The sequence below is a fragment of the Podarcis bocagei genome, assembly GCF_964188305.1.
Source record: "Podarcis bocagei genome assembly, chromosome: 7".
In the NCBI taxonomy this organism is placed as follows: Eukaryota; Metazoa; Chordata; class Lepidosauria; order Squamata; family Lacertidae; genus Podarcis; species Podarcis bocagei.
This window is the reverse complement of record NC_138132.1, coordinates 68,555,857-68,583,836: the sequence shown is the minus strand read 5'-3', so window position 1 is coordinate 68,583,836 and position 27,980 is coordinate 68,555,857. Positions and strand designations below refer to the sequence as shown.

Below are 27,980 nucleotides of genomic sequence, written 5' to 3'. Positions count from 1 at the left end.
CGCGATCCCCTACACGCTTACTCGGGAGTAAGCCGCAGAGGGCGCATTGGAGTTCACCCCCCCAGCACTGCTGCCCACAAGCCCTGCTTTCCCTCTCCCTCTCTCCCTCCTTGCACTGCGATTCCCTACAGGCTTACTCGGGAGTAAGCCTTAGCAGAAACCCCCTCCTCCTGCTGCTGCCATGCCCGCCTGTCTGGGCGTCTCCTGCGCAGGCATCGTCCGGCGGCCGCCCATCCGCGCCGCGGCGCGCCCAGTCAGCGGGTCGGGGCGGAGCCGGCGGCTGGCAGGCGAGCGAGCGGGAGGAGGCGCGCTCGGGCCGGATCAGCTCGTCTCCTGCTCGCCTCTCGTCCGCGATGGCCACCGACGAGCTGGCCGATAAGCTGAGCCGCCGCTTGCAAGTGGAGGAGCACAATGGCGAAGCCGAGCAGCAGCCGCCCGAGCACCACCCGGAGGCCGAGTCGGAGCCCGAGCCGCCGGCCTTGGACAGCGGCGCCGACGGCGAGCTGAGCGCCAAGTTGCAGCGGCGCACCGAGCTCAACGACCCCGCGCAGCTCTCGCCCGGCGGCGGCGCCCAGCACCGCGTCTTCAGCCCCTACACCGAGTTCCGCGAGTTCTCCCGGAGGCAGATCAAGGACATGGAGCGGCTCTTTCGACAGTGAGTGGCAAAGAAGCCTCTGAGCATGAGCAGAGTGCCTTCTCGCTTTTGCTTTCCTTTCCCCCTCTGGAAAGGCTGCGATGGGGGAATTTCTCTTCCTGCACCCGCCCCACCCCTCGCTCTGACCCGGGCAGCCTTTTCCCTCTCTCCCTCTACAGAAATGCGCTCTGTACGAGCTCAGGAGCCTTTCTGATTCTGTTTCGTACGTTCCAGGGGCTGCTTGTCTGCTTTGGTATTTCTGGTTGCCGAAGGAGAAACCCAGTTCGATTGGATGGAAGGGGCTGCCTTACATTTTACGCTGGTCCCCACAGCGTGGGCGTGGGTGCGTTAAAAAGGTCTCAGGGAGGAGATAGGATATAGTTAAAATTAGGGGTTGAAGTCGGGGGTCTATAAACTCCCACATAGACACACCTTTTCTTCCACAATTTGAGATTTGCCCTTCTTTGTAGGACATCAGCATGTCAGAGGTATTTTTAAGGTTATACAGAGAGGTTGCGGAGAACCCCACTTCTAGAGAAATGGGGTGTTTTGTTACAGCACTGCGTCTGCAAGTTTGAAGTCTGGGGCAGTGCTTGGATTCTGGGGTTGGGGAGAGGTTGAGTGACAAATAAAGAAATCCCCAATGACCCCCATTCTCTTCTCTTTCCCACCCCCAATGGTTCTGTTCCATTGATGGCTCCCCTCTATGCCTTCTCTAGAACTTCATTTTTTAAACCACCACCACCACTTGTAATTCAAGTCCTGGTCTGGGGGCAAAAATTTTGGGGTGCCACCATTTCTCCCAAGTGCCCTCTTCTTTCTCTTTCTCTCTCTCTCTCTCTCTCTCCCCCCCACTTCACCAAGGTGCCAGGGCTTAAGACATTTGGATGCCAGATACAGAAAATCCAAATCTCCCCCACCCTTTTGTATGCACTCCCCTTGTACACTCATGAGCATGGGTTCATTTGCACCGCCCAGTTTTCATGTATGAATGGAACCTGCCGAGACTGCAGCTGTATTGTGGGGTGGGTGGGGAGCACGGAGGGGATTTTCCCTTGTTTCCCTTACCTGTCTGGAAACCTTATTGCTCCTCCCCCTTTCCCACCACCACGTCACCACCACTAAATTCTGCTCCCTTTTGACAGAAGAAGGGGAGTCATTAGTATTCTGAGCCACACCAGGAGCAGGGAAATCCAGGCAGGGGTGGGCAGAGGCTGGCTGGGTGAAAATGCGCTGCCTTAAATCTTTCCGGTTTCCCTGCAGCGCTGCAAACCCCAAACTGTTTTGTGCAATGTGCAGATCAGAAAAATAAAATGAATTCTCTCTCTCTCTCTTTGCAAAGAAAGAAAATCCAGAAAACCTCCACACACATACAATAACATCAGGAGGGTGCAGTTGCATGTAGGAATGAACCCTCTCAATTTCCTGAAAGGCATGCTTGTGTGTGTGTGTGAGAGAGAGAGAGAGGGAGAGACAGAGACTAACGTGAGCCAGGCCTCAGCACTAGATTTACTGGAGATGGGGCAGGTGGGCATGTACAGAGTGCTCTTTGCTCACCACTGAGGAACCATAGCTCGCTGTAGTTCGAGGCTAGGAGGGCAAGGTAAAGGTGACCCCCACCCTGCAAAGGCTCTCTGTGTAGAAGAGAGGAACACTTGGGCAAAGTCGGCCCATGGGTCCATCGAGCTCAGGATTGTCTGCAGTCTCTGGCAGATGCACCTTACCTGGAGACGCACCTGAGACCTGCAGAGATCCTCTGCTGCTGGGCTGCAGTGCCCTTCCCCATGTAAAGGCATTTCCAAACAGGAACACTTCCTGCTCAGTGTTGAGTGATGCCCACCAAACCAGTCCCAAGGGGGGAGACTGTACATCTCTGAGACCTGGGCAGCCCCAGAGTAATAAGCCCCTATGATGCTGCAAATGTAAAACCAGAGACATCTTGCTCCTATTTTCCTGGCAGACATGACTTCTCTGTTTGTAAAGGCATTTCCTCTTTGGAAGAGCTGGGTTGCAAGAGGCAAAGGGACCCAGCAAGGACCGCCGTACCTTTCCCAGCTCCCTGTTCTTTTCTTCTGCCACAGTCCTATTCTAGGCTAGTTTTGGGGTGCAAGAATCCCAGGGCATGCCCTCAGAGGACTGCTGTGCTTTTTTGATCCAGATCAGTTGCCTGCATGTCTGATAAAAATGGAGATCCCCTTGGGCTCTCTGCACAGTTTCCATTTGTGCAGGCCATGTGCTAAATTCTTTAGTAACTCGGTAGCCCCAGCCTTGGGTCCCCGGATGTTGTACCGCATCAGCCAATAGTCCAACATCTGGACTATGGCCAATAGTAAAAGGTGATGCGAGCTGTGGTTCAGCTACAGATTGTACATCTGTAGAAATGGTCATATAGATTTTAATGTCGTAATGGGATTCTTTGATTGTGTGTTTTTAATTTTCCTGAATCTTAACAATGTTGTGTGATAGGTTTTTATGTTTTTATCTGGGCAGTAAGTAGTAAATAATAATAATAATAATAATAATAATAATAATAATAATAATAATAATAATAATAATAATAATAATAATAATAGGAACAGGAATAATAATGGCATAGTAAGATAGAATGATAATCATAGAGGAACAATAATTGTGGAGATGGTTTTGTTTTTTAGATTGTGTACTTTTTTGTATTCTGCTTCATTGTTACCTTTTCTTGTGCACTGTTTCAAGGGCTGTGAAGCAGTTTATACATTTGTCAAATAAATAAACAAACCCAACATCTGAGGACCCAAAGTTGGGAAATGTTCCAGGAGAATAAGTCACATAGGAGGACAGCTCTGTCAATGGCTGTTAGGTGTGATAGCTCAATAAAGCTCCCTTATTAGGTGCAGCAGACCCAGATTTTGGGGGTGAACAAGTTGTGACAGCTGTCGTCTTCTTGCCATAGATCTCCATCTGATAATTGTTGGAAGCAGATGGACCTACCTTGACCTGTTTAAGCAAGGTTGCTCTTAACAAATGGCACAAAATAAGACCTTGGCTTCAGGCAGGAGTAGCCAATGTGTTGCCATCCAGATGTTGCATCTCCCTTCAGTCCCAGCCAGCAGTCAGGGATGGGAATTTTAGTCCATAACATCTGTAAGCTGCCTACGAAGGCACAAGCCCTCAAGGTCCCTAGGCAACTCGATCACAAATTGTCCTTTTCTGTCCTTGTGCAATGCAGTCACAAGCGCACTCAAGCCCTCGTGCCTTGCACCACCTTTACGGCTGATCTGCAGTGTGTTCTTACGAGAGGCTATGAAATGTATTTTGCTTTAGATCCCTGGCCTCATCCTTCACCTCCCCACAAAAAAAAACCCAAAACCCTCACCCTCTAAACTCAAAGCCACTCATGCTGGTTTGCAGTGAAACAGCTTAACGTTCTATGGAATAGGAAGTGGTCACTGCAGACTCTTCTCTGCCTGGGCTAGAATGAGCTAAGATTGGGCTTGGTCAATGGCTAAGGATTTGATGATGGAACAACTATATGTGTTTAAGAAAAAGACAGACCTGTATAGGGAAAATGTTAATGTTTGATGTCTTACTGTGCTTTTATACTTTGTTGGAATCTGCCCAGAGTGGCTAGGGCAACCCAGTCAGATGGGCAGGGCGCTATTATTATTATTATTATTATTATTATTATTATTATTATTATTAGTTCATCAGCTTCAGAAGCTGAGATAGAACAAGTTTCACTGTCACACACAGTCCATTTCTCCACTTCCTCTCTGACATGTGCAATCAGACGAGGAAGTCTCTTAATTCCATATCGGTTCCTGTTTCGTCCAAACCAGGAAATTATAGTTAGCAGTTTTAGAATAAGCCAGGATATAAAACCACAGTTTGAAATTGGCTTAATGCCTTGGCTTGTTCCTAAGTGGGTAACTCTTGTTTCCTAGCGTAGAAAAATACAGGAAACTATATTTAATTACAGGTTTATTAGTTTGATTGCTTGGTTGCAGCAGGAGGAACAGTTGTGGATGACGATCCCCAAAGCCACAGCAGCATGGCTAGTGCTCAGGAATTATGGGAGTTGTAGTCCACAACACCTGGAGGGGTACCACGTTGACTCTCTCTGACATGTGAAGCTTTAACCTTTTCACTGCTGCCTTCCTGGTGCAAATCCCACCCCTCCCATGTTGAAAATCAGGAGTGCCCCACTCCAGTCACTTGCTGCTGCTATTGCTATTTCTATAATTATTATTTTATGGGTGTTTAAACTGGGGTGTTTAGTGCCGTGTCTAGTTGGATCCTCAGTGTTGTTGTTCAACTATAAAGCTCCAAGTGTTTTAGTCTTTCTTCATAGGGCAAGAAAAGTCCCCTGCCCCAAGGAGGCTGCAGTTTAACTCAGACTTATAAATGACCGCTCCAGCTGGGGAAAGTAGAATATGCTGCGGGAGATGATCTTTCTGGTTTAAATTACAGAAGCTGCAGAGAGACAGCAGGCAGGTGAACCGTGTTTAGTGTTTCTCTTTTGAAATCCAGCCTTTTCAGCATCTGAAATCTGGTATCACGCTGGAGCCTGCAATGGGTCAGAACCTCTTGCTGCTAAATTTCTCTACCTGTGTCCGTTGCTGATGTCAAGCCAAGGTTCTCTATGGCGAAAGAGGCAGCATCTGTCCTTAGCAAGGGAAATATAAAGCGGGCTGGAGTGCTGGGGGTGTCCCAGAGCACTTGAACCACTCCCTCTGAAGTTGCCTTCCTTGTTTGAAATGCGTCCTTGGCTGCAGTGCAGGGTGAGAGTGCAATTGCAGATGAGAGGCTGTCCAGGAAAAGAGAGAGGAAGTTGCAGGCTGATGCACCCAGGAAGCTTGCCCTAATTCATTCACCCCGTGCTGTGAAAATGCAGCAGAAGAGAGAGGACGTGCACAGATGTAGCAAAGCAGCGTAGCAGCGACTGTGTCACCTATCTTTTGCAATCCTGTGCTAAGAGGGAACAATCAAATATTAGCTGAACAGGAACGTCCTGCGAAAGTTAGTTGTGTGAATGACCCAAATGCTGCAGCAAATGATGATCAGGTAGCCCAGGGATCATAGAATCACGGAATTGTAGCGTTGGGAGGGATCATCTTGTCCAACCCCCTGCAATGCAGGAATCTCAGCTAAAGTATCCATGACTGATGGCCATCTAACCTCCGCTTAAAAACCTCCAAGGAAGGAGAGTCTGTCACCTTCCAAGGGAGTCCACGCCTCTGTGAAACAGCTCTTATTGTCAGAAAGGTCTTCTTGATGTTTAGACAAAATATCCTTTCCTGTCACTTGAATCTGTTGGTTTGGATCCGTCTGGAGCAGGAGAAAACTAGCTTGTTCCATCTCTCGTGTGACAGGCCTTTAGATATTAGAAGACGGCTATCATATCTCCTCTCAGTCTCCTCTTATCCAGGCTGTATACCCAGCAGCCTCAACCGTTCCTCGTCAGGCTTGGTTTCCAGGCCCTTGATCATCTTGGTTGCCCTCATCTGCACACATTCCAGCTTGTCAATATCCTTCTTAAATTGTGGTGCCCAGAGATGGATGGTCCAGGGTCCTCAAGAACTTGGGACACATTGGATAGAGTGAGGTGTTCGAATGTGTGTAGGTAAAAATGTTCAGGCTAGGCTGATGGGAGTTGGGAGGGTTCCCCAACATCTGGAGGTCCATCAATTCCCCACATCAAGTTTAGGATCATTAACAGGGAGTGTGTGAAACCTTGGATAGGCTTTGAGAAAGATCAATCAATCAATATCCTTTATTCGACCGATAGTCAGAAATAAAACACTAATTATAAACTATAACATCATAGGGGTACATAAATAAGGTAGGGCCACAGTACTAGACCTCTCACAGATAACCCACATCAAGGCATTCAGTTATACGTTTCCGACACTTGAGTGCCAGGAAAAGAAATTTAGCCACTGACAAAGTTGTTTTCCCAGAAGACTTATTTAGCAGATATGCTGTCTGCTTTCCTCTTTGTCGGGAACTGAGCTGGGGTAAGGATGGAGTTATAAGATACTGTCTTAAATCGTTGTAGCTGGGACAGCTCAATAAAATATGCTCTGTGGATTCTACCTCACCCAATGCACAGTGGCATAATCTCTGGTCATATGGGACTCCTCCATATCTTCCCTTCAGAACTGCCGAGTCAAGAACATTCAGCCTAGCCGCAGTAAATAGTCTGCGGTATTCCACGTAATGGATATCCGCCAGGTAGCGAGCTGGAGCAGCCCGATACAGCTGCTCCCCCAGAAACAACCCAGGTTTCACACGGGCTATGTCCTCCTGTCTGGCAATATCCCTTAATCTTTGAGCGATCACCGCCTTTGCGTGGCTATATGTCATGGACTCTATATAAAGGGAGGACAACCCGCACTTCTGCACTTCCTCCACTATCTCCCCTTCCCATGGAGATCTAAAGTTATCCCTCAGAATCAAGGGGGCCAAACCCACCGGTCTGAAACAGAGCTTGAGCCATAGCCATAACTTTGCTTTCAGGGCCACATACCTTTGAGAAAGATCTCTGCAAGAAACAGACAGGCAGTGGGACTCCGTATGGCGCCTGCGAGGCTGCAGTAGTAACAAGACACTTGATGTAAAACGATTACAGGGTTCCATTACGTTTCCTTACAAGGGACAACTCAAGTGGAATCATCTATGGTGTAGGTTTGCACTTCCATGCGAAACTACCTCGTTTCCACATCCCAAAACAGTATGCGGACCAAAACACAGCCGCCTCTTAAAATCCTCACGTCTGCCAGTTTTGCCGTGCGATTCTCCCATCAAAGGCAGGAGTACAAAGATGCACCTGTAAGGGGGAAGTGTACACGGCAAGGCAAATCATAATAAAAATAAATGCATTGGCAAAAATTGCTTGCAAAAATGTGCATATAAGCCAAAATTGCACACAGAAATGTGTGCTTTAGGAAGAACGGGCAATAAAATGCTAGTGGGTTTTTGTGATGCTCTTTTTTAAAATAAATAAATCACAAACTGATGTCGAAAGGTGGTAAATGGAACTTAAGAGTGGAATAAGAAAAAAAACCCACCACTTTAGTGAAATCCCAAATTGTCGGATTCTGTACATCTTGGCTACAGTTTACTAGGGCAGCCAGGAAGCCAGATAAAGATGGGGTCAGGCTGACCCTGCTGACTATTCTTGAACCAGGTGTAGGGAACCCATGGTGGTTGAACTAGATTACAATTTCCTTCCAACTCTACAATTCTGTGATACTATACTCCTCCAGATTTTATTGAACTATAACTCCCATCTGCCCCAACAAGTATAGCCAGTGGCTAGGGATTATGGGAGTTGAAGTTCAGCAACATCTGGAGCACATGGGGGGGGGCGAGAGAAAGTCAATTCAGTTCACATTTAAAGCCAAACTTTATCTAATTCACACTTTCTGAAACAGAAAGAAACCACCCTTCTTCAACCAATGTTTTGTATGTTTTTCATATATTGGGGCGGGGGGGGGGGAGAGAATGTGCCTAAAATGAATATACTTGTGAGAATAACATACAAAAACGCAATTTATTGGGGGAAATTGCTTGCCAAAATGTGCACGTTAGTTAAAACTGCATACAAAGTTGTGTTCCTTAAGAGAGATTTGCACTAAAATGCTGAAGAATTTTCATGAGGGTTTAAAAAAAAAAAGGTTTAGAGGACCACAACAAGCTCACCACACACAGCATGCCTTATTAAACCAAATCCACATGACACAAAATTTGCTGTTTTATGGACAATGGTGTGACAAACCCGAAACTGCTTTCCCTCTTCATCTGACACCACGAGACGTACCGTAACTATCAAGTTTCCTGCCTTCCTGTCTCTTCGTTCCCGTAATATGCATTTTTGCCTTCCTCTTATTGCGACCTGTTCCTTTTCTGTTACTAAGACTGAGTTGTTGTTTTTTCTGGCTGGGGCCAGTTTGCAGTATTTCCCATGCCGCCTTCCATATCTGGAGGTCCTCCCCCTTGTTGCAATTGCTTTTCCTGCTCAGACACTCTCAAACCAGCAACCTTCTCCCTGCAAGAACTCTTAGGTATTCCGCTCTCACCTGCCGTCACTTATCATTGCTTAGTTTGCCAAAGCAGAAAGAAACTATTATGTAGAGGAAAAGGCAACAAAGTGTTTTTGTGGCACTTAAAGACTGGCAGATTTATTATGGCATAAGATTTCGTGGACTACAGATACTTGACGTACAGTGGTACCTCGGGTTACAGACGCTTCAGGTTACAGACGCTTCAGGTTACAGACTCTGCTAACCCAGAAATAGTACCTTGAGTTAAGAACTTTGCTTCAGGATGAGAACAAAAATCGTGCAGCAGTGGCGCAGTGGCAGCGGGAGGCCCCATTAGCTAAAGTGGTGCTTCAGGTTAAGAACAGTTTCAGGTTAAGAGCGGACCTCCAGAACGAATTAAGTTCTTAACCCGAGGTAAAGGCAAAGGTACCCCTGCCCGTACGGGCCAGTCGTGTCCGACTCTAGGGTTGCGTGCTCATCTCGCTCTAGAGGCCGTGAGCCGGCGAGGTCCAAGGACACTTCCGGGTCACATGGCCAGCGTGACGAAGCTGCAGCTGGTGAGCCAGCACCAGCGCAGCACACGGAAACGCCGTTTACCTTCCCGCTATACAGCGGTACCTATTTATTTACTTGCACTTGCACTTAAGAGTGCTTTCGAACTGCTAGGTGGGCAGGAGCTGGGACCGAATGACGGGAGCTTACCCCGCCGCGGAGATTCGAACCGCCGACCATACGATCGGCAAGTCCTAGGCACTGAGGTTTTACCCACAGCGCCACCCGAGGTACCACTGTACTATCCTGTGTGGCAGGGGTTTGTGCTCTGTCTCACACACACTAGGGACTGCTTTGCCTGCTTACTCTCCTCGTCAAACCCACCTACACCTTTGCCAACTTTTCTTCCCCCACACTTGTCCCTTCACAGCTCACCCATCCCCTCACAGCTCACCCTGATCCCCAACTCCTTTTAATAGCATTGTTTAACAGAGAAAAGGAGCGCATCAGAGAGCGGTTTGCTGAGACATTCTCTGAAACGCACTGTCTCCCTCCTTTAAACAGCTTGCCTGGACTACTTCTTGCTTGCCTGACTACTGTTCTGTCATCTCGCTGTGGCTGTCTATTAGCGGCCACGCACACTGCAACATGATGACAGCCTTACAATATTGTTATATAGTAAAGACATACACGAGTATGTCTGATCGTGGAAGTGGGGGGTTGTACATATGTAAATGATTGGGGAAGATGTAGTTCAAGGTACAATCAAGTCAGAAGGGAAATGAAATGCAGAAAAGTAAACATTCAGTGGCCATTCATTAAAAAAACAGGCCAGCATTGGTTAGCCAACAAACACAAGTGATGGGATAGAAATCCATCGTCCCGACTCAGTGATAGCATAGAACCTCCTGATTTATTGCAGTTCACTGGTTTCACACACCACCCTCCCTTTGAAGTTGCCCTGCTTTGGTCTGCAGCCATCTTTAGTTTCAGAATTTCCTGGGAGGTTGGAATGTTTTGCCACCGAGTTTCTTGGATATTGCCATTTGATGCCAGATTTGTGGCCATTTATCCTTTGCATAGAACCTGCAGGCCAACAGATGTTGCTGGACTCCAGCTCCCATCATCCCTGACCATTGGCTGTGCTGGTTGGGCCTAATGGAAGTTGGAGTCTTGCAACATCCAGACTGGTTGCCACTGGTTCCCTATGCCTGTTGTAGAGACGGTCCTGTTTGTCCTACGTAGAATGCAAGTGATAGCACACTGGAAGATGAGCTGGGGAATTAACCCCTGATGTTGTGGATGGCATTATTAGGCCCTGTGACTGTGTTGCCAGGGTGGACATGGAGGCAGAATTGGCATCTGGGTCTGCTGCAGATTATTTATTATGCACTCTAGTATGCAGCATTGTTTGGGAGTTCTAAGAAACAAAACAAAAAATCAGTGAACATTTGAAATCAACGGATAATATCAGTGCAGTTTTGAAGGTTCAGTTCACCACCTTGATTCAAAATGGCATCCAGTTGTGTCCCAAATTGGTGAAATGCTGCTTTTCAGTCCCAGGAACTGAAAAAAATGGTTACAATATCTTAAGGGACATCCCAGTGCATAGCAGACAGACAGATGATTTTCCAATGTGTAATATAGTAGACTAACAGACAGTACCTGGCATTGCTTGGGAATTCTAAGAAACAAAAAACTACTAAGATATATAAATGGAAAAATTGTTTTAGTTTCAAAATGGAAAGAAAACCCATGTTTTCATTCTAATTCTATTGAGTAAACTATAATGTGCAACCCTGCCCAAATTTGGTTAAAACCAATGCAGTTTTATAAGTTTCCATCTGCCATCTTGATTCAAAATGGCATCCAGTTGTATCCAAACATTAATGCAAACCTTCTCTTTGATTGGAACCATCATGCCAAATTTGGTGCTGATATCTTGAATCTGAATGCATAGAGAGCAGATGGACAAATAACTTTCCAAAATATAGATATAGTGGGAGGAAGAAGATGATGGAATTACAAATATGTTATGACATAATGCATTTGTGAGTCTTTTGAGATGCCACAGGGTACTTTATGACTTTCCCCTCTCATATAGCTCAGTGAGACTTCCCTCTGCCTACCCACAAATCTAAAAGAGAGCAGACCTGAGATGATAATTGTTCTGATTTTACAAAACACCTGAATCTGTCCGCACATAGATTAAATAGGCTGTAAACCTGCAGCGATGCCCTTCTGTCATCCTAAGGAGCGCAATTCACAGGAAACAAATCTTATGCAGGCTCCGCAGAGATGCACAGTGGCTGGACCTCGCAAATAATTTAGCCGGGCTGACGCAGGAGGCTGTCGGAGCGAGGTTTTTTCCACCCGACATAAAGATGCTTCCAGGCACCCCCTACGGCTGAAACTCTCCCTGTGGCTGCCGTCCAACTTGGCTCCGTAATTGATTTAGTAATGCAGTATGTCACATGCAGCCTGATTTTAGCTGAATACTTGGGAGAATATTTCATACTTTCTTTTTAACAGAGAGAGGGTGGGGGGTGGATTGCACTGTTTTGCCAGGACATAGTCTTGTCCCAAATGCAGTCCTTTTCAACTGGTTTGGTTCACTGCAAGTTAGTCGAGGGAAGAATGCTTGCATGTGTGAACTGACATATACTAGCAGAACATGGGGGGGGGGGGAGATCCTCAGGTCTAGGGACCCAATGTGGCCCTCTAAGCCCCTCCACCCAGCCCTCAGAAACCTCCTCTGGCCACATCCCCTCCCCAGTCACACCCCTTAATGTGATTTGTCCTTGAACTCTGATAATGCTTTTTGCAACCCTTGGTTTGATAAGAGGTCCCCACCTGTGGTGGGTTTCAACTCCCACCATCCCTGTCCATTGGTCATGTTGGCTGAGGCTGATGGGATTTGGAGTCCAACAACCTCTGGAGGCACCCAAAGGTCCCCCACCAATGCAGTGGGGGAGATACCCACACCTCTCCGTTTGGCAATCTTGAGTTCATTCAGGATGCTTTCAGCTGCCTGCATTTGTTCAGGTGCCGACAACATGGGCTGATTCATAGCAGTCGTGTTTTAAGATGGGGCACCCTAACCATATCTCACATCTCCTGCTCGGTTTGTCGATCCTAATCTGGGCAGGCGAATAAATACTAGCCAGCCTGATGCCCAGGGGCAATAATCTTTCCTGCTGCTGCCTCCCTACCAACCCCCAGAGTAGGAACAAGAAGTTTCCTTTATTTGTGCCATAGCCTGGTACCAGCCCGTGGAAGAACTCTGCTCTCTGCATTAAGCAATAAAGCTTTTACGGCTTCCTTGCCTTTCTGCAAATTAGTCAGACCAGTAGGTTGGTAGCTGTGGATGAGTAAACCAACACCCCTCCAATCTATAAGATTGGGGGTGTGAAAACACACACACACAGAAAACTGTGAAATAGTCACAAGTTTCTGCGTCTCTTGAGCAAGCCTGCTAAATCTGCTTTCCCCACCCTGTGTCTGTTCTGAATGCCGCACCGATCTGAGCAGGATGTTTGATCGGGTTGAGCCGGGCTACGCTGGGCCGCTTGCCAATTTGCTCAGACTCCTCGATGCGGGGCTTTGTGTCGGAAATGACTCAGCCTCTGCTATGTGTTGCAAAGGTAAGCTTGCAAGAGCTGTGGGTGGCTTCGTGGCGAATTTGCTGCGCCGCTGCCCGGAAAGGTTGGGCACGTCTTTGGAGCCCGCAATTACTCAAAACGCTCCTGCACAGGAAGTTGTACTTTATTCCGACAGTTTTGCCTGCCTTTGCAGATGACGCCAAACTGGGAGGGGTATTGCTAAAGCTGCAGAAGAGGGAACCAGGGTTCAAGATGACCGCAACAGATGGGAGAACTGGGCCAAAGCTGACCAAATGAATTTCAGTAGGGACAAATGTAAGGTTCTGTACTTAGGCAAGGGATGCAAAGATAGAATGGGAGACAGCTGGCTTGACAGCAGTGCATGCAAAAATGATCCAGGGCCATGGTTCCCAACGTGGGGGCACACACCCCACAGGGGGGCAATTTGATTTTTAAAGGGGGGCAATTCGAGAATGAGTTAGACCAAGTTAATGGCCTTTTAGGCTTCCTCCAAATGAATGGCCAAAAAAAGGTTGGGAACCACTGATCTAAGAAGTTAGTAGACCACAAGCTTAATGTGCCGACTGTGTGATGCCGTGTCAAAAAAAAAAAATTACAGTGGCACCTCGGGTTAAGTACTTAATTCGTTCCGGAGGTCCGTTCTTAACCTGAAACTGTTCTTAACCTGAAGCACCACTTTAGCTAATGGGGCCTCCTGCTGCCGCTGTGCCGCCAGAGCATGATTTCTGTTCTCATCCTGAAGCAAAGTTCTCAACCTGAAGCACTATTTCTGGGTTAGCAGAGTCTGTAACCTGAAGTGTATGTAACCTGAAGCGTATGTAACCTGAGGTACCACTGTGATGGTATTCTAGGCTGCATCAACAACAAAAGTAGAGTGCTCCGATCAAGGGAGATAATCTGCTCTGGACAGACCCCACCTGGAGTCCTGTGTCCATCTCTGGGCACCACAGTTTAAGAAGGATATTGACAAGCTGGAAGGTGTACAGAGGAGGGCGACCAAGATGATAATAGGTCTGGAAACCAAGCTGATATTCAGCAGCAGATTGCCACTGGATATGGAGGTTCCTTCAAGTACGGTGGTGCCTCGGGTTACAAACTCCTCGGGTTATAGACACTTTGGGTTACAGACTCCGCTAAGCTGGAAGTAGTACCTTGGGTTAAGAACTTTACCTCAGGATGAGAACAGAAATCGTGCACTTGCGGCAGCGGGAGGCCCCATTAGCTAAAGTGGTACCTCAGGTTAAGAACGGACCTCTGGAACGAATTAAGTTCTTAACCAGAGGTACCACTGTACATCAAAGGTGGAGAAACTCAGACCCAGGAATGGGGGCAGGGAGCATAGCCACCAGGCATCGCTTAACTAGCCCTTGCAACTTTTCCTAGCTACACTTTGCACCCCCCTGGGGCAAATCTACACTAGTCAGCTGTAATGTTAAAAATGCATTATAAAAATGTGCCACAAGAGGGCTCTGTAGAGGAGTGGTCCGTTTTACAATCAGCGTAGATCCAGCCCTGGAGTGTCTGACTTGCAATGTGCTTGCTTGACCTCTGCTAAAACCTCTTGCTTGCCTTGGCAGTGGACGGAGACGTGCGTATGTTTGTAGAAACTAATCTACATTACTAAGTCAAATCTGCATTTGTTGCTCCACCCACTTTTGCCTCGGGCCCCGCCCACTGCTGTCGTGCGGCCCTCAGAGGTCACTCTTCTGACAACAGTTGTCCATCTCCCTTCAGCTGCCCACCCCACGATTCCTCAGACTGTCCCCTTTAAGCAGGGGCCTGTGGACCTCTGGGTGTTGCTGAGACTCCATCAGCCTCTGCCAATATGGCCAGGGACAAGGGCGAATTGCATGTACAGTGGAACCTCTTTCAACACTCACTTAATTCCTCCTCAAATTCTCATCCGGGCAAAGCAGCTGCAGCACTTTATGATTTCAGTGGCAGTGCACTCAAAGCAACGCAGCCATTCTCCTTCGCATCCCAAGAAAAAACCCAGTTTTCCCCGCTAAACCAGGTACGAGCAATTTGCACACATGTATCTAGCTTTAATCAGCTTTGCAGAATAGTCGCGGGCGTTAATCTCCTGCTCCTGGAGCAAAGAGCTAGGTTAGATTAGTGGGCCTCTTCCGTCTAATCTCTTGCGGTTGGTCCGCAGGCAGAGCTGTCAATTAGTCACCAAACAGAATGATGTCGGAAGCGTTCCGCCTGTTTAGAAGCACCGAAAAAAATCCTGTGTGCAAGTTAAGGCTGGTAGTGGGTTTAAATCAGGTCTGTATAAGTGTCACACTGGGGTTAAAAAAAAAAGTGGGAGAAAAAGACTGAATCTGGAGGTCCTGAGTTCGAATTTCGGGCCTGCTGCAAACTCACCATGCAGCCTGGGCCAAGCCCTAGCGATCCCTGCACATGGAGGATGATGCCCTAATAATAAATATCACATATTTATGTGTGCTCAGTTGGTTAGAGCGTGGTGCTGATAACGCCAAGGTTGCAGGTTCGATCCCTATATGGGACAGCTGCCTATTCCTGCATTGCAGGGGGTTGGACTAGATGACCTGCAGGATCCCTTCCAATTCTATGATCCTTGTCAGGGATGCAAGGGAATGTGAGAAGAGCCCTGCTGCTGGATCAGGACAAAGGCCCACCTAGTCCAGCATCCTGTTACCATAGCGACCAACCAGGTGCTCCAATGGGAAGCCCACAAGCAGGATTTGAACACAAGACCGCTCTCCCATCCATCAACTGCTGTTCAGAAGCATAATGCTTCTGGCCATAGATGCAGAGCATATTCATCCTAGCTAGTAGCCATTGGTAGCCATATCCTCAATGAATTTGTCCAATCCTTTTTTTTTAAGCCATCCAAGTTGGCAGCCATCACTACCTCTTGTGGGGAGAGAGTTTGGTAGTTTCTTGGCGGTCATCTTTTGATGGAAGCTTTGTATTGAAAGTATCTGTATCGTCAGGGAGTCTTTGAAGGATGTCATTAGCCTCGACCTCCACCGGACCGCAGCAGGGCAGGTTTGCAAAGCATCAATTTGGTGCATTGAATGCATCCTTTCAAGTACTAAGCAGCCACCTCCATTGAGAACCTAAAAACCCTCCAGGGTCCATTTAGCGGTTTGGCGATGACTCCAGCGGTTTGGAACACACTCAGTGCAAATATTAGTGAGTTGAAAATAAAATTTTAAAAATCAAATCCGGAATGTTGGAGAGTTTTCAGATGTTCCCAGAGCAACAGGGGACTATGAGGCCAAGTGGAGGGTGGCCCCCAACCTCCCATAGCCTCCAGATAGTTCCTACTTAAAGTGCAGCTACTGGTTTTAGTTGCAATTAGGTTTCATTTCATTTCACCTTTAATTTGTATACTGCCTTTCTATATTACCAAACACAGGGTGGTTTTACAAGCTGAAGAAACAACATAGATCACACACCTTTTAACAATCTGACCCAATACAAGAATGCCATAATACAAACAACTTCAAAATAAGCAACGTACCAAATAAAGTAATATTCAACAATCCACTAGACTAGTATACTAGTACGCAATAAAATTAAATGCCAGCATTCAATCCTAACAATTACAACAAAAAATTTCTAAAATATAATCCATAAAAAATAACAGCAAGTCACAGTGCATAAAATAACGTAATACAAATTGAGAAGCAAAGACACACATATTATTATTATTTAAAAAATATCCTGAACGGCTCTCTTCCCAGCTGATATCCAAATAAGGGCACCTCCAGATAGGTGGGGACAGGAGGGTTGTTGGGGTTTTTTGCAGGTGTCTTCTGCAACATTTTTTAAGAATTATTTGAATATTTATGACATGTGCAAAGGACATGTTGTCATACACTTTCTGGTTAGCTCCATTTTAGGAGGGCTGGCGTCCTTTGCAGACACTTCTCGTGTGCCTCAGTCATCTATCTGTACCCATGAGGTCTAGCAGCTTTGTTGGGGAAGCTGAGTTTTGAAGGATTCTCCCGTTATCAAGTGCTGCACAGAGGCTGCAAGCCAGGGTTGCACTGCGTACCTTTGAGGGTTAATATACAAGAGGTTTGATGTGACTACATGCGTTTGCTCTGTCCTGAAGCAAAAGGGGTTGCATGGAAATGCACAGTGCCCTTACCCACAGGGCAAGGCTCTGATCTGCATATATTTGCCCTTTGGCTGGTTTAAAAAAGGCTGCAGACTTCACGATAAGACCTATCTTGGAACCGGAATGCAAAGAGAATCACACCCTTGCAGTTCTGATAAAAGTAGGATTGCCGTATTTCAAGAAGTAAAAAAATCAGGCCAACTTTTGGGGGGAAAGTTGAGCTATTTTTGGAAAAGTTACAAAACCCCGGACATTTTGCCAATTTCCTGAAATTCCTCTCGGATGCCTATCCCGTCGTTCCCAGAGATGTCTGGGGAAATTCGGACATATGGCAACCCTAGATAAGAGACTCTCAGCTTTCTCTTTGGTTTCTGATCTGGAGTTTGGGAAGCCAAAACAAAACAAAACTGGTGAAGACTTAGGACTGTTCCTTGACATCCTTCTGTAAAAAAATATGGCCAAAGCATAGTTGTGGAACACTCAGGAACACCCAGACTTGATTTATTGTTTCTAATGGAATCCAGTTTTAACTAGGGTTGCATTATCGAACAGGTGACCAAGACCAGCCTAGCTTTTGGCCCATGGTTTTTGCAGCACCACTTCCATTTTCAGGTCTCCGGGTAGTCCATACTAAAGAGGGAAGAATCTGTCCGTTTCAGCTTCCTTGGTTTCTCATTCTTTCCAGTCTTAAATTCTGCTTTTCACCTTTCTACAGGAACTTGTGCTATGCAAACTGGAGCAAATCTCCCACAAACGTGGGAAGCTCGGCCCAAGCTGGGGTCCATATAGATCTTTTCGTGTGGTGCCAAGTTCAAAATCTACTGGATCCCAAAATTTGTTGACATAACACACAGCCCCACTCATTTAAGAGAACCTTTCACGTTTCAACGGCAGCTGCCATTTTTATTCTCCCACAATGCCTTTGGGCATCTCTCCCTGAAGATATGCCATGTTGGGGGCTCAGAGGCTCACTAGCCTTACCCCCACTCAGTTGCTATTTTGGATTGGTGGCCATTTAGGCCTCGGGCCGCCCTGGAGCCATTAGCACTGCCATCTTGTACTAATCAGGCGGTCTTCGTTACTCTCATTTGCCACTGTAGCAGGAACCCCCCCCCCCAATCATTCAGTTTGTACAAACTTCACACACACTCACACACTACATACGCTACGCTTCTGTTATAAATTCATAGAAAATCAACCATACATCGGATTTGCACTGTTCTACTTTAATTTTACTCCATGAAGGAAGGACTACAAAATGGGGAAGGTTTGATACAGGGCAGCCATAATCCCTTCAGCATACCACAGGAGCCAGTGGCGTAGCGTGGGGGGTGCAGGGGGGGCCGGCCGCACCGGGCGCAACATCTGGGGGGGGGCGCACTCGCACTCGCAGCTCTCTGCCCCTACCTGGCTCACCCACTCTCACTGCAGTGCTGGCTGTGTTAGGGGGCGCAAATTACTTGCCTTGCCCCGGGTGCTGACAACCCACACTACGCCACTGACAGGAGCCCTGCCCTGTTGCTATGCCAACCCTGATGGTCCTAGACAGAAGACCATTAAGATCACAAAGAACTTGCATATGGGAGTGGATTCAGCACGGACTGGAACAAAGGACAATAATCAGCTCTTCCCTCTGGGGGCAGGAAACTGCAAACTCCCCTCTGTCACCTCTAAAGTACTCATGGGGAGGGGCTAAGGGGGAACCAGCCAGGTGACAGGACACTCAGGTTACCACCACAACTCCTCCCTCAACCCCTCCTTTCTGTGATGTATGTACAGTGGGGCCCCGCAAGACGAATGCCTCGCAAGACGGAAAACCCGCTAGACGAAAGGGTTTTCCGTTTTGGAGGTGCTTCGCAAAACGAATTTCCTATGGGCTTGCTTCGCAAGACGAAAATGTCTTGCGAGTTCCTGCGGGGTTTTTTTCCTCCCCCCCCCTTTTCCCAAGCTGCTAAGCCGCTTAAAAGCTGATCCGCTAAGCCGCTTAACAGCTGATCCGCTAAGCCGCTTAACAGCTGATCCGTTAAGCCGCTTATCAGCTGATCCGCTAAGCCCGCTAAGCCACTAATAGCGCTAATCCGCTAAGCCACTAATGGGCTTGCTTCGCAAGACGGAAAAAACCGCAAGACGAAGAGACTCGCGGAACGGATTCTTTTTGTCTTGCGAGACACCACTGTATGATGTTTCTGGGGGTGGTCTTGATCTATAGGATGGGAATTTCAAAAGTCTTTATAAGACCTTGCACACCATTTTTTCTGTGTCTTTCCTCTCTCCTGCAAGTGAGGGGAGCACCCTGTTGCAACAGATCAATAAAGGCCAAGCCTACAGGCTGCTGTTTTGCTCCAAGTTATCCTGGTTGGTGTCTTTGTTTTTTGTCCAAGGGAGCCCTCGGATTTTTCCGTTAACACCACCAATTAACTTTGGAAAAGCAGCACGCCTGACTTGCAAACTGGGTGGAGAAGCGTAAAGAAGGAAACTTGTTCTGTCATTAGTTAATCTGTAACTGCACAGCGAAAGGAAAGGCCCACATAAATCCAAACAATAACCTTAAAGACGGGTGGATGGAAACTCTGAGGGAATGATAAGAGCAGAGAGCTTGTGCAAAGTTCTTGTTGTTTTTTTATACTGAACAGGTGATTCTTTAGCAGGTTCAGGGGAGAAGACTAAACTCTTTGAGCAAAATTAACTGGGAAGCTCAGGAATCAAGAAGACAAGAAATTCAAAAAAGAATGGGAGATGTTTATTACTGTAAACATGTCAAAATTATTGTAAACATGTCAAAACATTAGCAGGATTTTAAATACACTTGTAATGTAACAGAACATATAGATGATATGGGAAGAAGGGAAATTGGAGAAGTACTGATAAGCAGATGAAAATTGAATTAAAAGGACTCATGGAAGGGATGGGGGGAAGTCAGGAGATTCAGAGTAATCTCAATATTTGGATTATGTGTTGTTTTTTGTTGTATGTTTATTTTTCATTTTTGGAAAATTTTAATTGAAAGATTATATAAAAAAAGACTAGAAACTCTTTGACACGAGGGTTTTTAACTTATTGAGAGAGAGGCAACCCCGTTCTGGGTTTTGTGTCTGCAAACCGTAGTTGGCATTTTGGTCTGATTCAAGATTTCTTCTTCTTTTCGCAGGTACGACGCAGGAAAAGATGGTTTCATTGACCTGATGGAACTGAAGCTGATGATGGAGAAACTCGGGGCTCCCCAAACACACCTGGGGCTGAAAAACATGATTAAGGAAGTGGATGAAGACTTTGACGGCAAACTCAGCTTCCGGGAGGTAATAGTTACGGCGAGAGAGCCTATCCGACTCAAAAAGTAGGGTTTAGAATGCTTTCAATAAGGGATGGGGAATCTGAGGGCCATATTCCCTCATGGGCCACCTCACAGGGGCCGTGTGCTCTGGAACAGAGCCTGCCACACAATAATCTGTGGCTCCACCCCACACTGCTTTTGGCCCCTGGAAGACTTGCTCACGGAGGAATGTGGCCCTCCAGAATAGATAAACGTCCTTCTTCAAAAAATGCTCATCCATATACAGTGATACCTCGGGTTAAGAACGTAATTCGTTCTGGAGGTCTGTTCTTAACCTGAAGCACCGCTTTAGCTAATGGGGCCTCCCTCTGCCGCTGCACGATTTCTGTTCTCATCCTGAAGCAAAATTCTTAACCCGAGGTAATATTTCTGGGTTAGCGGAGTCTGTAACCTGAAGCGTATGTAACCTGAAGTGTATGTAACCTGAGGTACCACTGTAATTTAGAGATAAATTTTTATTTGGGGGGCAGGAAAAGGACTCTGCCAGTTGGGTCACTGGTTTGAATTATGGCCATCCACTCAACAGAAGAGGGCCCCTCTTGCAAAAATGATGCCTGCAGTCACTTTGGATGGGAGGAGTTTAAAAAATATATACAGTGGTACCTCAGGTTAAGTACTTAATTCGTTCTGGAGGTCCGTACTTAACCTGAAACTGTTCTTAACCTGAAGCACCACTTTAGCTAATGGGGCCTCCTGCTGCTGCTGCGCCGCCGGAGCACGATTTCTGTTCTCATCCTGAAGCAAAGTTCTTAACCTGAAGCACTATTTCTGGGTTAGCGGAGGCTGTAACCTGAAGTGTATGTAACCTGAAGCGTATGTAACCTGAGGTACCACTGTATTAAAAAGCAAAGCGCAACAATGGACAGCCCAAAATGGAAGTGGATGCTGTTCAGTAGGGCTGCTGCAATAGATTCTTAATTCATTCTTTCTTTTCTGCCCCGAAGCAAGAAATAAAAATAAAGCCAAGGCAGAAAAATCAAACTCTTTCTCAAATGGGGACGGCAGGAAAATTCTCCTTTTGAAAAAGAAGCAAAGGCTTCTGTGGAGAGGCAAAGGCTCTGGGGCAGGTGCCCTGAAAAAGAGCTGCCTTTGCAGCGATGCCGCTAAGAAAGGTTTCTGTTTGATTCCTTCCTTCATGGCTGAGAGGACCAATGGGATATATAATACTGCCACTCCCCCTGCCACAAATAGCTTCTCATGGAGGTGGAGAAATCTGCAGCGAGGAAACATGGTAGGGGAAAAGATTCTATGGCTCTGATACAAAATAGGTCCCCGGTTTTGCCCTATAGCAGCCACCAGAATTGCTTTGGGCTTGAGCTGTATCCAAACCACCCCTCAAAATTCTCCACCCTCTTTATAAGGCAGGGAAATCATTTATTATTTAAAGGAGACATTCTTGTTTTTCCCCATTCTTCAGCTTTACCCCCATCGACAAAAACAAGAATGTTCCTAACAAAATACAAAAGTATATAGATATATATGCATCTAGTAGGGTTGTCATATTTCAAAAACTGAAGCTCATCATCTCTCTGTCCGAAGAAATCAGTGTGGGAGTTTTGATTTTCCTCTTCCCTCCCAGTCTGTTTTCCTTTGCACACCATGTTCTTTTTAAATTGTAAGCTTTGCGGGTAGAACGGTCATGTTTTGGTTGTATGTAAGCTGCTCTGGGAGCCTTTTGGGCTGAAAAGCAGGGTACATAGACTCTTTATAAAGAAAATGTCTTTTGAGAAATATTGGTTCAGTTCTGCTTTCCCCCCTCACCCTGGCAGCCAATTCAGTATCCCTTGCCCCCACCCCTGCAAGACAGAGAGCTTTTAAGATCTCACGAGAACCTCCCAGAGCCTGGTAAGTAAGCCTGGAAGCTTAAAAGCTCTCCTCCTTTCATGCATTTTAATTTTGCGAGGTTATTGCCAGCTTTCAACTGTGTCAGGTTGCAATTGCACGAGTTAAATGTGCCTGTGGTGCAATCGTGCTGTATTACTCTGTCTCTTTTGCAAGCAGGATTGTCACGGGATTCTGGAGGAATGAAATTCATGGGAGGTTTGTGTTTTCTGTCTTGCTCCAGTTTCTTCTGATCTTTCGCAAAGCTGCAGCAGGCGAGTTGGAGGAAGACAGTGGCCTGCACGCCTTAGCCCGCCTGTCGGAGATCGACGTTTCAACGGAGGGTGTCAAAGGAGCCAAGAGCTTTTTCGAGGCCAAAGTAAGGAGCGGCTGGGTCCTCTGTTCTCTTGGCATCACACCACTGTCTGCACATAGCCCAAGGCAGGGGTTGGGAGCATGGAGTGGGTTCCTATGTGCCCATAGAGGCCTTTCGTAGTGCCTCCACCTCACTGAAACCATAACAAATAGCTCTTGGAGGCAAGTTCTTGTCAGTCGGTCCCTCTGCCTCGCCGCTCATTGGCTAGAGCAGTGGAAGGCGGGAACAAGGTGACTTATTGGGGAGCGATTGGACAGAATCCTCCCTGCATGCTTTCCACAGGTAAGAGGGACTAGAAACTTGCTTGGTTAGAAGCAGAGGCGGATAATGCAGGCAGGGAGTGCCATTCCAGCACCATTTATGGAGTGCGCGTCAGAAACGGCATTTCTAGCTGCCCAAGTTTACCTTAAAATAATAATAATAAGCAAAGGAAGTCCTCAGACCGCCGTCTCTTCCTGTTAGTTTACTAACAGGAGCTAGCTTTAGTCGGACGCTCACCACACTGGCCCTTCCCAACTGAATCCACTGAATGGTCATCTTCAGATGCAAAAGAGGTGCAGCTCAGTAGCAGAGGGTGGGCTTTGTATACAAACGGTCCAGAACTCAGCCTCTGATATTCTTTGGTAGGTGTGTGAAACAGAAAGTCCTGTCTGAAACCCTGGCAAGCTACTCCCAAGTTAGTATTGACAAGTATGGAGTTAGACAGACCAGAAAAAGGCAATTTCCTCTTAAAACCAGCCCTCTGTTCAAAACCATAAGGACAGGAGTCAGCAAACTTTTTCAGCAGGGGGCCAGTCCACTGTCCCTCAGACCTTGTGGGGGGCCAGACTATATTTTTTTTTGGGGGGGGGATGAATGATTTCCTATGCCCCACAAATAACCCAGAGATGCATTTTAAATAAAAGCACACATTCTACTCATGTAAAAACGCCAGGCAGGCCCCTCAAATAACCCAGAGATGCATTTTAAATAAAAGGACATATTCAAACATGCGGGCCGTATTTAGAAGGCGATTGGGCCGGATCCGGCCCCCAGGCCTTTGTTTGGCTACCCATGGACTAGAACCTTACTTCACTTTTAGAGAAAGGACTTTAGCTCAGTGGTAGAGCACATGCATGCTTTGCAGTCAAAAGGCTCCAGGCTCAATATCTGATGTTTCTAGGCAGGTATGCATGGGGAAGAGAGAATCCTGTTGGAAACTCTGCTGCTGGTCCGTGTTGACAATACTGAGGTCGGTGGACCAATGGCCAGACTCTGTTGCAGGCATTTTTCTGATATTGTACTGCTGGGATCTTTGGTTCATCCTTCCTCTTTCTCATCGGCTGCTCCCGCTTCCTGGCGCTAAGTGTTTGTAGTGAGAGGAGCTGCCCATTTGGACCGTTCCGATCTCACCTGTCCAGTTTTTCTGCTTCCAGGTGCAAGCCATGAATGTCACGAGCCGCTTCGAAGAGGAGATCAAGGCAGAGCAGGAAGAGAAGCGGCGGCAAGCGGAGGAGATGAAGCAGAGGAAAGCAGCCTTCAAAGAACTGCAGTCGGCCTTCAAGCAGTGACAGGGCCAGCCCGAGCGTTGCTGGGAGGGACGTTTGTCCACGGCGAAAGCCACCCTAGCAAAGTCCTCCAGCGAAACCGGGAACGATGCGAAGTTGCCGGCGGTTGTGCAGTTCCCATCTTTTGAGTCGCGCCTTCAGCGGCTGCTTGATCTGCAGGTGATGAGGCTTACCTCCCTGCTGTGAAACATTCCCATTTTCTGCCGCTCAGGCAGCCGTTGAAGGCACAAGAGCAGGCCCAGTTAGGTGTTTCCCGGTCAGTTGGCAACCCTAGGTTGTGGTTTGTGTTTGGACCAATGCGGAAAAGAATTTGCAGTTGAATCTGGAGTCATTCAGGCCTCGGGCTGTGAAAACAACACCTCTCTTGTTTCTTCTTGACCTGTAAATACCACAGGCAAACATCCCAGAGGCTGCCGCTCCCATCCACTTTCCTGTGGGCCAGTTCCGTGTCTTTTACCTGTGAATGGCGTGTCGTGTCTGTCTGGTGGGAGTTTCCTAACTCTTTGTAACTGCGTGGCGTGTCCTGAGCTCAGGCTTTGCACTTTCGACTTGTGAACCATTTCATCTCCCAGCCGGTTTGGTGATCGCTGTGGTCGTTGGCTCACGGTCGAAGACCGGGGTTTGCGGGGAAGGCCTGAACGTGCCCTTGCTCCGACAGCTGTGCTTGTGCAAAAGAAAATAAGAATGCAACTTTAGCGTGTGCAATCCCTTCCAATCAAAAATGCTTTAATTGATCGCGTTAAAGTCCCTTTGCTTGAAGTGTTGCCAAAAAACCAGGTGTGTGTATGTGTGTGTGTGTGTTGGAAAGCGGGAAATCTGCAGACTCTCCAGGGTGGCTCAGTTTGCAGTGCCAGCCTGCAGAATTTGACCTTTTCCTGAACAACATGATAAATGAAATGCAGCTCTCCGAAATTCGCAAATTCTTTTCTTCTTCTTTTTGCAATACAGTACTCCAGCCAAAGAAATCATGTATGTGTTAGATGGAAGTGCACCTAAAATGCATGTCGTCATGGAAATAGCTCCCCCCAAAATACATCTTACTAGAGCAAAAATGCTTGGGGAAATGGGTACGTCCAGCAAAATTGCATGCACAAATCTGAATACAGGTAGGTAGCTGTGTTGGTCTGCCGTAGTCGAAACAAAATAAAAAATAATAAAATTCCTTCCAGTAGCACCTTAGAGACCAACTAAGTTTGTTATTGGTATGAGCTTTCGTGTGCATGCACACTTCTTCAGATACTTCTTCAGATCATACCAATAACAAACTTAGTTGGTCTCTAAGGTGCTACTGGGACAAATCTGAATGTTAGGGAAATGTGCACTCAAATGCTGAGTAATTTTCATGAAGACTTTAAAAAATGGCAAACCGGTGTAGGACTGTGGCAAGCTGAACCAAATGTGTTTTCCAAGTGCCCCTGCCCTTGCTTGTATGCAACAGAGGCTGGTCCATTCCCCACCAATCTTAGCCAGCCCCCCACTTGCCTCCCTTACAGCCAGTCCAAAGGAGTGGTCCTTCCTCTATCCTGAGTCTTAATGTTGCCCCTTGTAGAAATCAACAGGAAGGAGGATGGCAACAAAGCCAGAATGAGTAGTAGGCACTGCCTGCCCTTGTCTCTGGCGCCACCTACTGTTGGCCTCCCTGCCTTCCACCCTACTGGTCTCAGTGGGCACCAGTTACCGCTGCTTGAAGGTGAGGGTGGGCTGATGCGTTTCCCCATCTTAAGAGGAGGGGCACTGTAGCATTGCATTTTTGCTCACCTGGGCAGGGGGGTTGCGCTTCTTCCTTGAAAGGGTGTTGTGTTTCCTCCTGCTCACACTGTGGGCAGGAAGGTGTTGTGTTGGCTCCTTGGCCATTACCATTGGCAAAGCAGGCTGGATGTATTAGGACTACCTATGGTTCAGCCTTATTGTCCCCAAGAACTTGAGGAGAGAAAGCTGTGTTGGCCACACACACACCGATGATTCCCTCCCCACCCCCCAGTTAGGCTGGAGCCTTGAGATTTTGTCATCCTAGACTCATGGTTCATAAGTTCGATAGCCAATACAGGAAACCCATTGCCCTGAAGGGCAGCCTTCTTCTTCTAAGCCTGTGACAAAGTTGGCACATTCCATTGCGTCTAGGTTGCATCCGCTCAATACTGTGAGTCTCTCGGCCTCCCATCAAATACCTGTACTAGATAGGGAGCCTTGTCCTTGTAAGTTGCAAATGGGGAACCTCTGGTCCACCAGATGATGACTTGAAGTCCCATCAGCCCCAGCTAAACATCTGAGGGGACCTTCCTCTCATAAGTTGCCGGCTTGCGTTCTGAAGACTTATTTTCCTGCTATTGATTAGCTCATCGCTCCGTAAGTTTGCCATTTTAAAAGGTGCTGCTGCTCAGGAAAAAGAAAGTGGTCTGACATACATATTTTGGTGAAATAATAATAATAATAGTAATAATTTTTTACGGTGTTGCCCCTCCCACCGATCTTATTTTAGCCCCATCTACAGATGCCCTCAACTTCCAGTAAACGTAACTTTGTGCAGTGTGGATGAAGGCCTTAACCATGCTTCATGGGGCAGTGGGGTCAAAGGGCATTGTAAGTTGGGCTCTTGCTAGAGAAGCATAACACTGAATCATAGAATTGTAGAGTTGGAAGGGACCTCAAGGGGCATCTAGTCCAACCCCCTGCAATGCTTGTTTTGCCCAAGGTGGGGCTTGAACCCACAATTCTACCAACTGAGCTAGTCCAGAAAAAGCGTCTCTCTCTCTCTCTCTCTCTCTCTCTCTCTCTCATACTCTCATACTCTCTCTCTCTGTATGTGTGAGTTTGTGTTTTATATCATGGCAATAACCCAAGTGCTGAAGTTGTGATGCAACAGGCAACTCTTCTTGCAGAAAAGTATCAAGCTATCTTTAAAAAAAAGAAAAACCTTTTTCATACCTACACATTCTGGGCAAATCCACCCAAATCTAGAACCACGTGGGCAAAACTTGTAAGAAAAGTGTAATAGTCTATATTCATGTTGAATGTTCAGGCTGGGAGACCACCCCTAAGTGCTTTTAAATGTTCAAATGGCTTAATCTGGATGATTATTCTGTTTTAATTTTTTGCATGCACTGTGATCATTAAAGAAAGAGACAACCCCCGGTTGTCAAATTCAGGTTCTGAAGCAGAAACCCTCAGTGTGTTTGACAAGGGGAGAAATCTACTCCAAAAAAATGCTTTTTAAGCTCAAAGCTCGAAAAGGAAAGTGATAGAGTTAGCATTGCCAACTTTTTAATTCCCATGGATGCATTCCTGTATAAAGGTTCCAATGGCAGTGTGGGGTTTGGGGGGGGGGTGGAGAGAAGGGGTGTTTTTCCATACACTTGAAGTGCCCCCTTTGGGATGTGCAAAGTAAAAAAATTTGTGACCTGCAGACTTTGATAGGGGGCGGAGTGTTTCTTGATTCCACATTCGACCTGCTCATTTCTGATTATTGCAGTGGAGGAGGACAGGCAACTATTTTTCTTAGAAGTTGGCAATGCTGAATAGACCACTTTGTTTTTGAGACTTGAGGCAGCAACAAGGGAAGTCCGTGCCCTTGGCAGAATAAGCTCCCTGAGCAAAGCTGAGCTTTAAAAGCCAGAGAGTTGACATTATATTTTGTTACATATATATTTTGTTACCCAGCAAAAAAAAGAAGAAGTCCATTCTCTCCCATTTGCCATGTGAAATCCCCTCCGGTCCCCTCCTTCCCTTTCTTTCCCTTTATATTTTTTTGGCAAAAGTCCTGTTGATCTCAGAGGCTTTGTTTATTTTTTCATATTGCGACCATAGGTGGTTGGGGGTCCGGAGTGGGGAGGGGGTTTAAGAAAGTGTTATATTCAGTCTCTCCTTCCATTCTTCTCAACCTGTTTCCCTCCCCCACCCACCAACCCACCCACCAAATAGGTTTAAATGGATGGATTGAAAAGAATGTGTTTCTGCTTTTGATTCCAAAAGCTGTTCCATTTCAGTGGTATGATTTTATTTTTTTTAACCAAGAGTAATTAAAAAATATATTTCATAAGCA

The 27,980-nt window shown here is 46.8% G+C and overlaps 1 protein-coding gene across 2 annotated transcripts; it reads left to right on the top strand.

Annotated features, from left to right (window-relative positions):
* Positions 1 to 294: 294 nt before the first annotated feature.
* On the top strand, positions 295 to 27,980 carry EFHD2 (EF-hand domain family member D2). Of its 2 annotated transcripts, XR_014009991.1 has the most exons (5): positions 295 to 655; positions 20,015 to 20,162; positions 22,263 to 22,397; positions 23,810 to 25,711; positions 25,772 to 27,980. XR_014009991.1 is itself a non-coding variant. In XM_081201716.1 (4 exons), exons 1-4 carry the CDS (start codon positions 354 to 356, stop codon positions 23,942 to 23,944), a joined length of 720 nt encoding a protein of 239 aa, XP_081057842.1. In that variant the 5' UTR covers positions 295 to 353; the 3' UTR covers positions 23,945 to 27,980. The 2 variants fall into 2 exon arrangements, 1 of the variants encoding a protein (XP_081057842.1); XM_081201716.1 differs by having other exon boundaries at positions 23,810 to 27,980.

Excerpts from the sequence above, each read along its gene's own strand:
- EFHD2 (XM_081201716.1), top strand. The coding sequence starts at position 354 with ATGGCCACCGACGAGCTGGCCGATAAGCTGAGCCGCCGCTTGCAAGTG. Across the intron at positions 20,163-22,262 it reads GCAAACTCAGCTTCCGGGAG|TTTCTTCTGATCTTTCGCAA; the intron begins GTAATAGTTACG and ends GTCTTGCTCCAG. Across the intron at positions 22,398-23,809 it reads AGAGCTTTTTCGAGGCCAAA|GTGCAAGCCATGAATGTCAC; the intron begins GTAAGGAGCGGC and ends TTCTGCTTCCAG.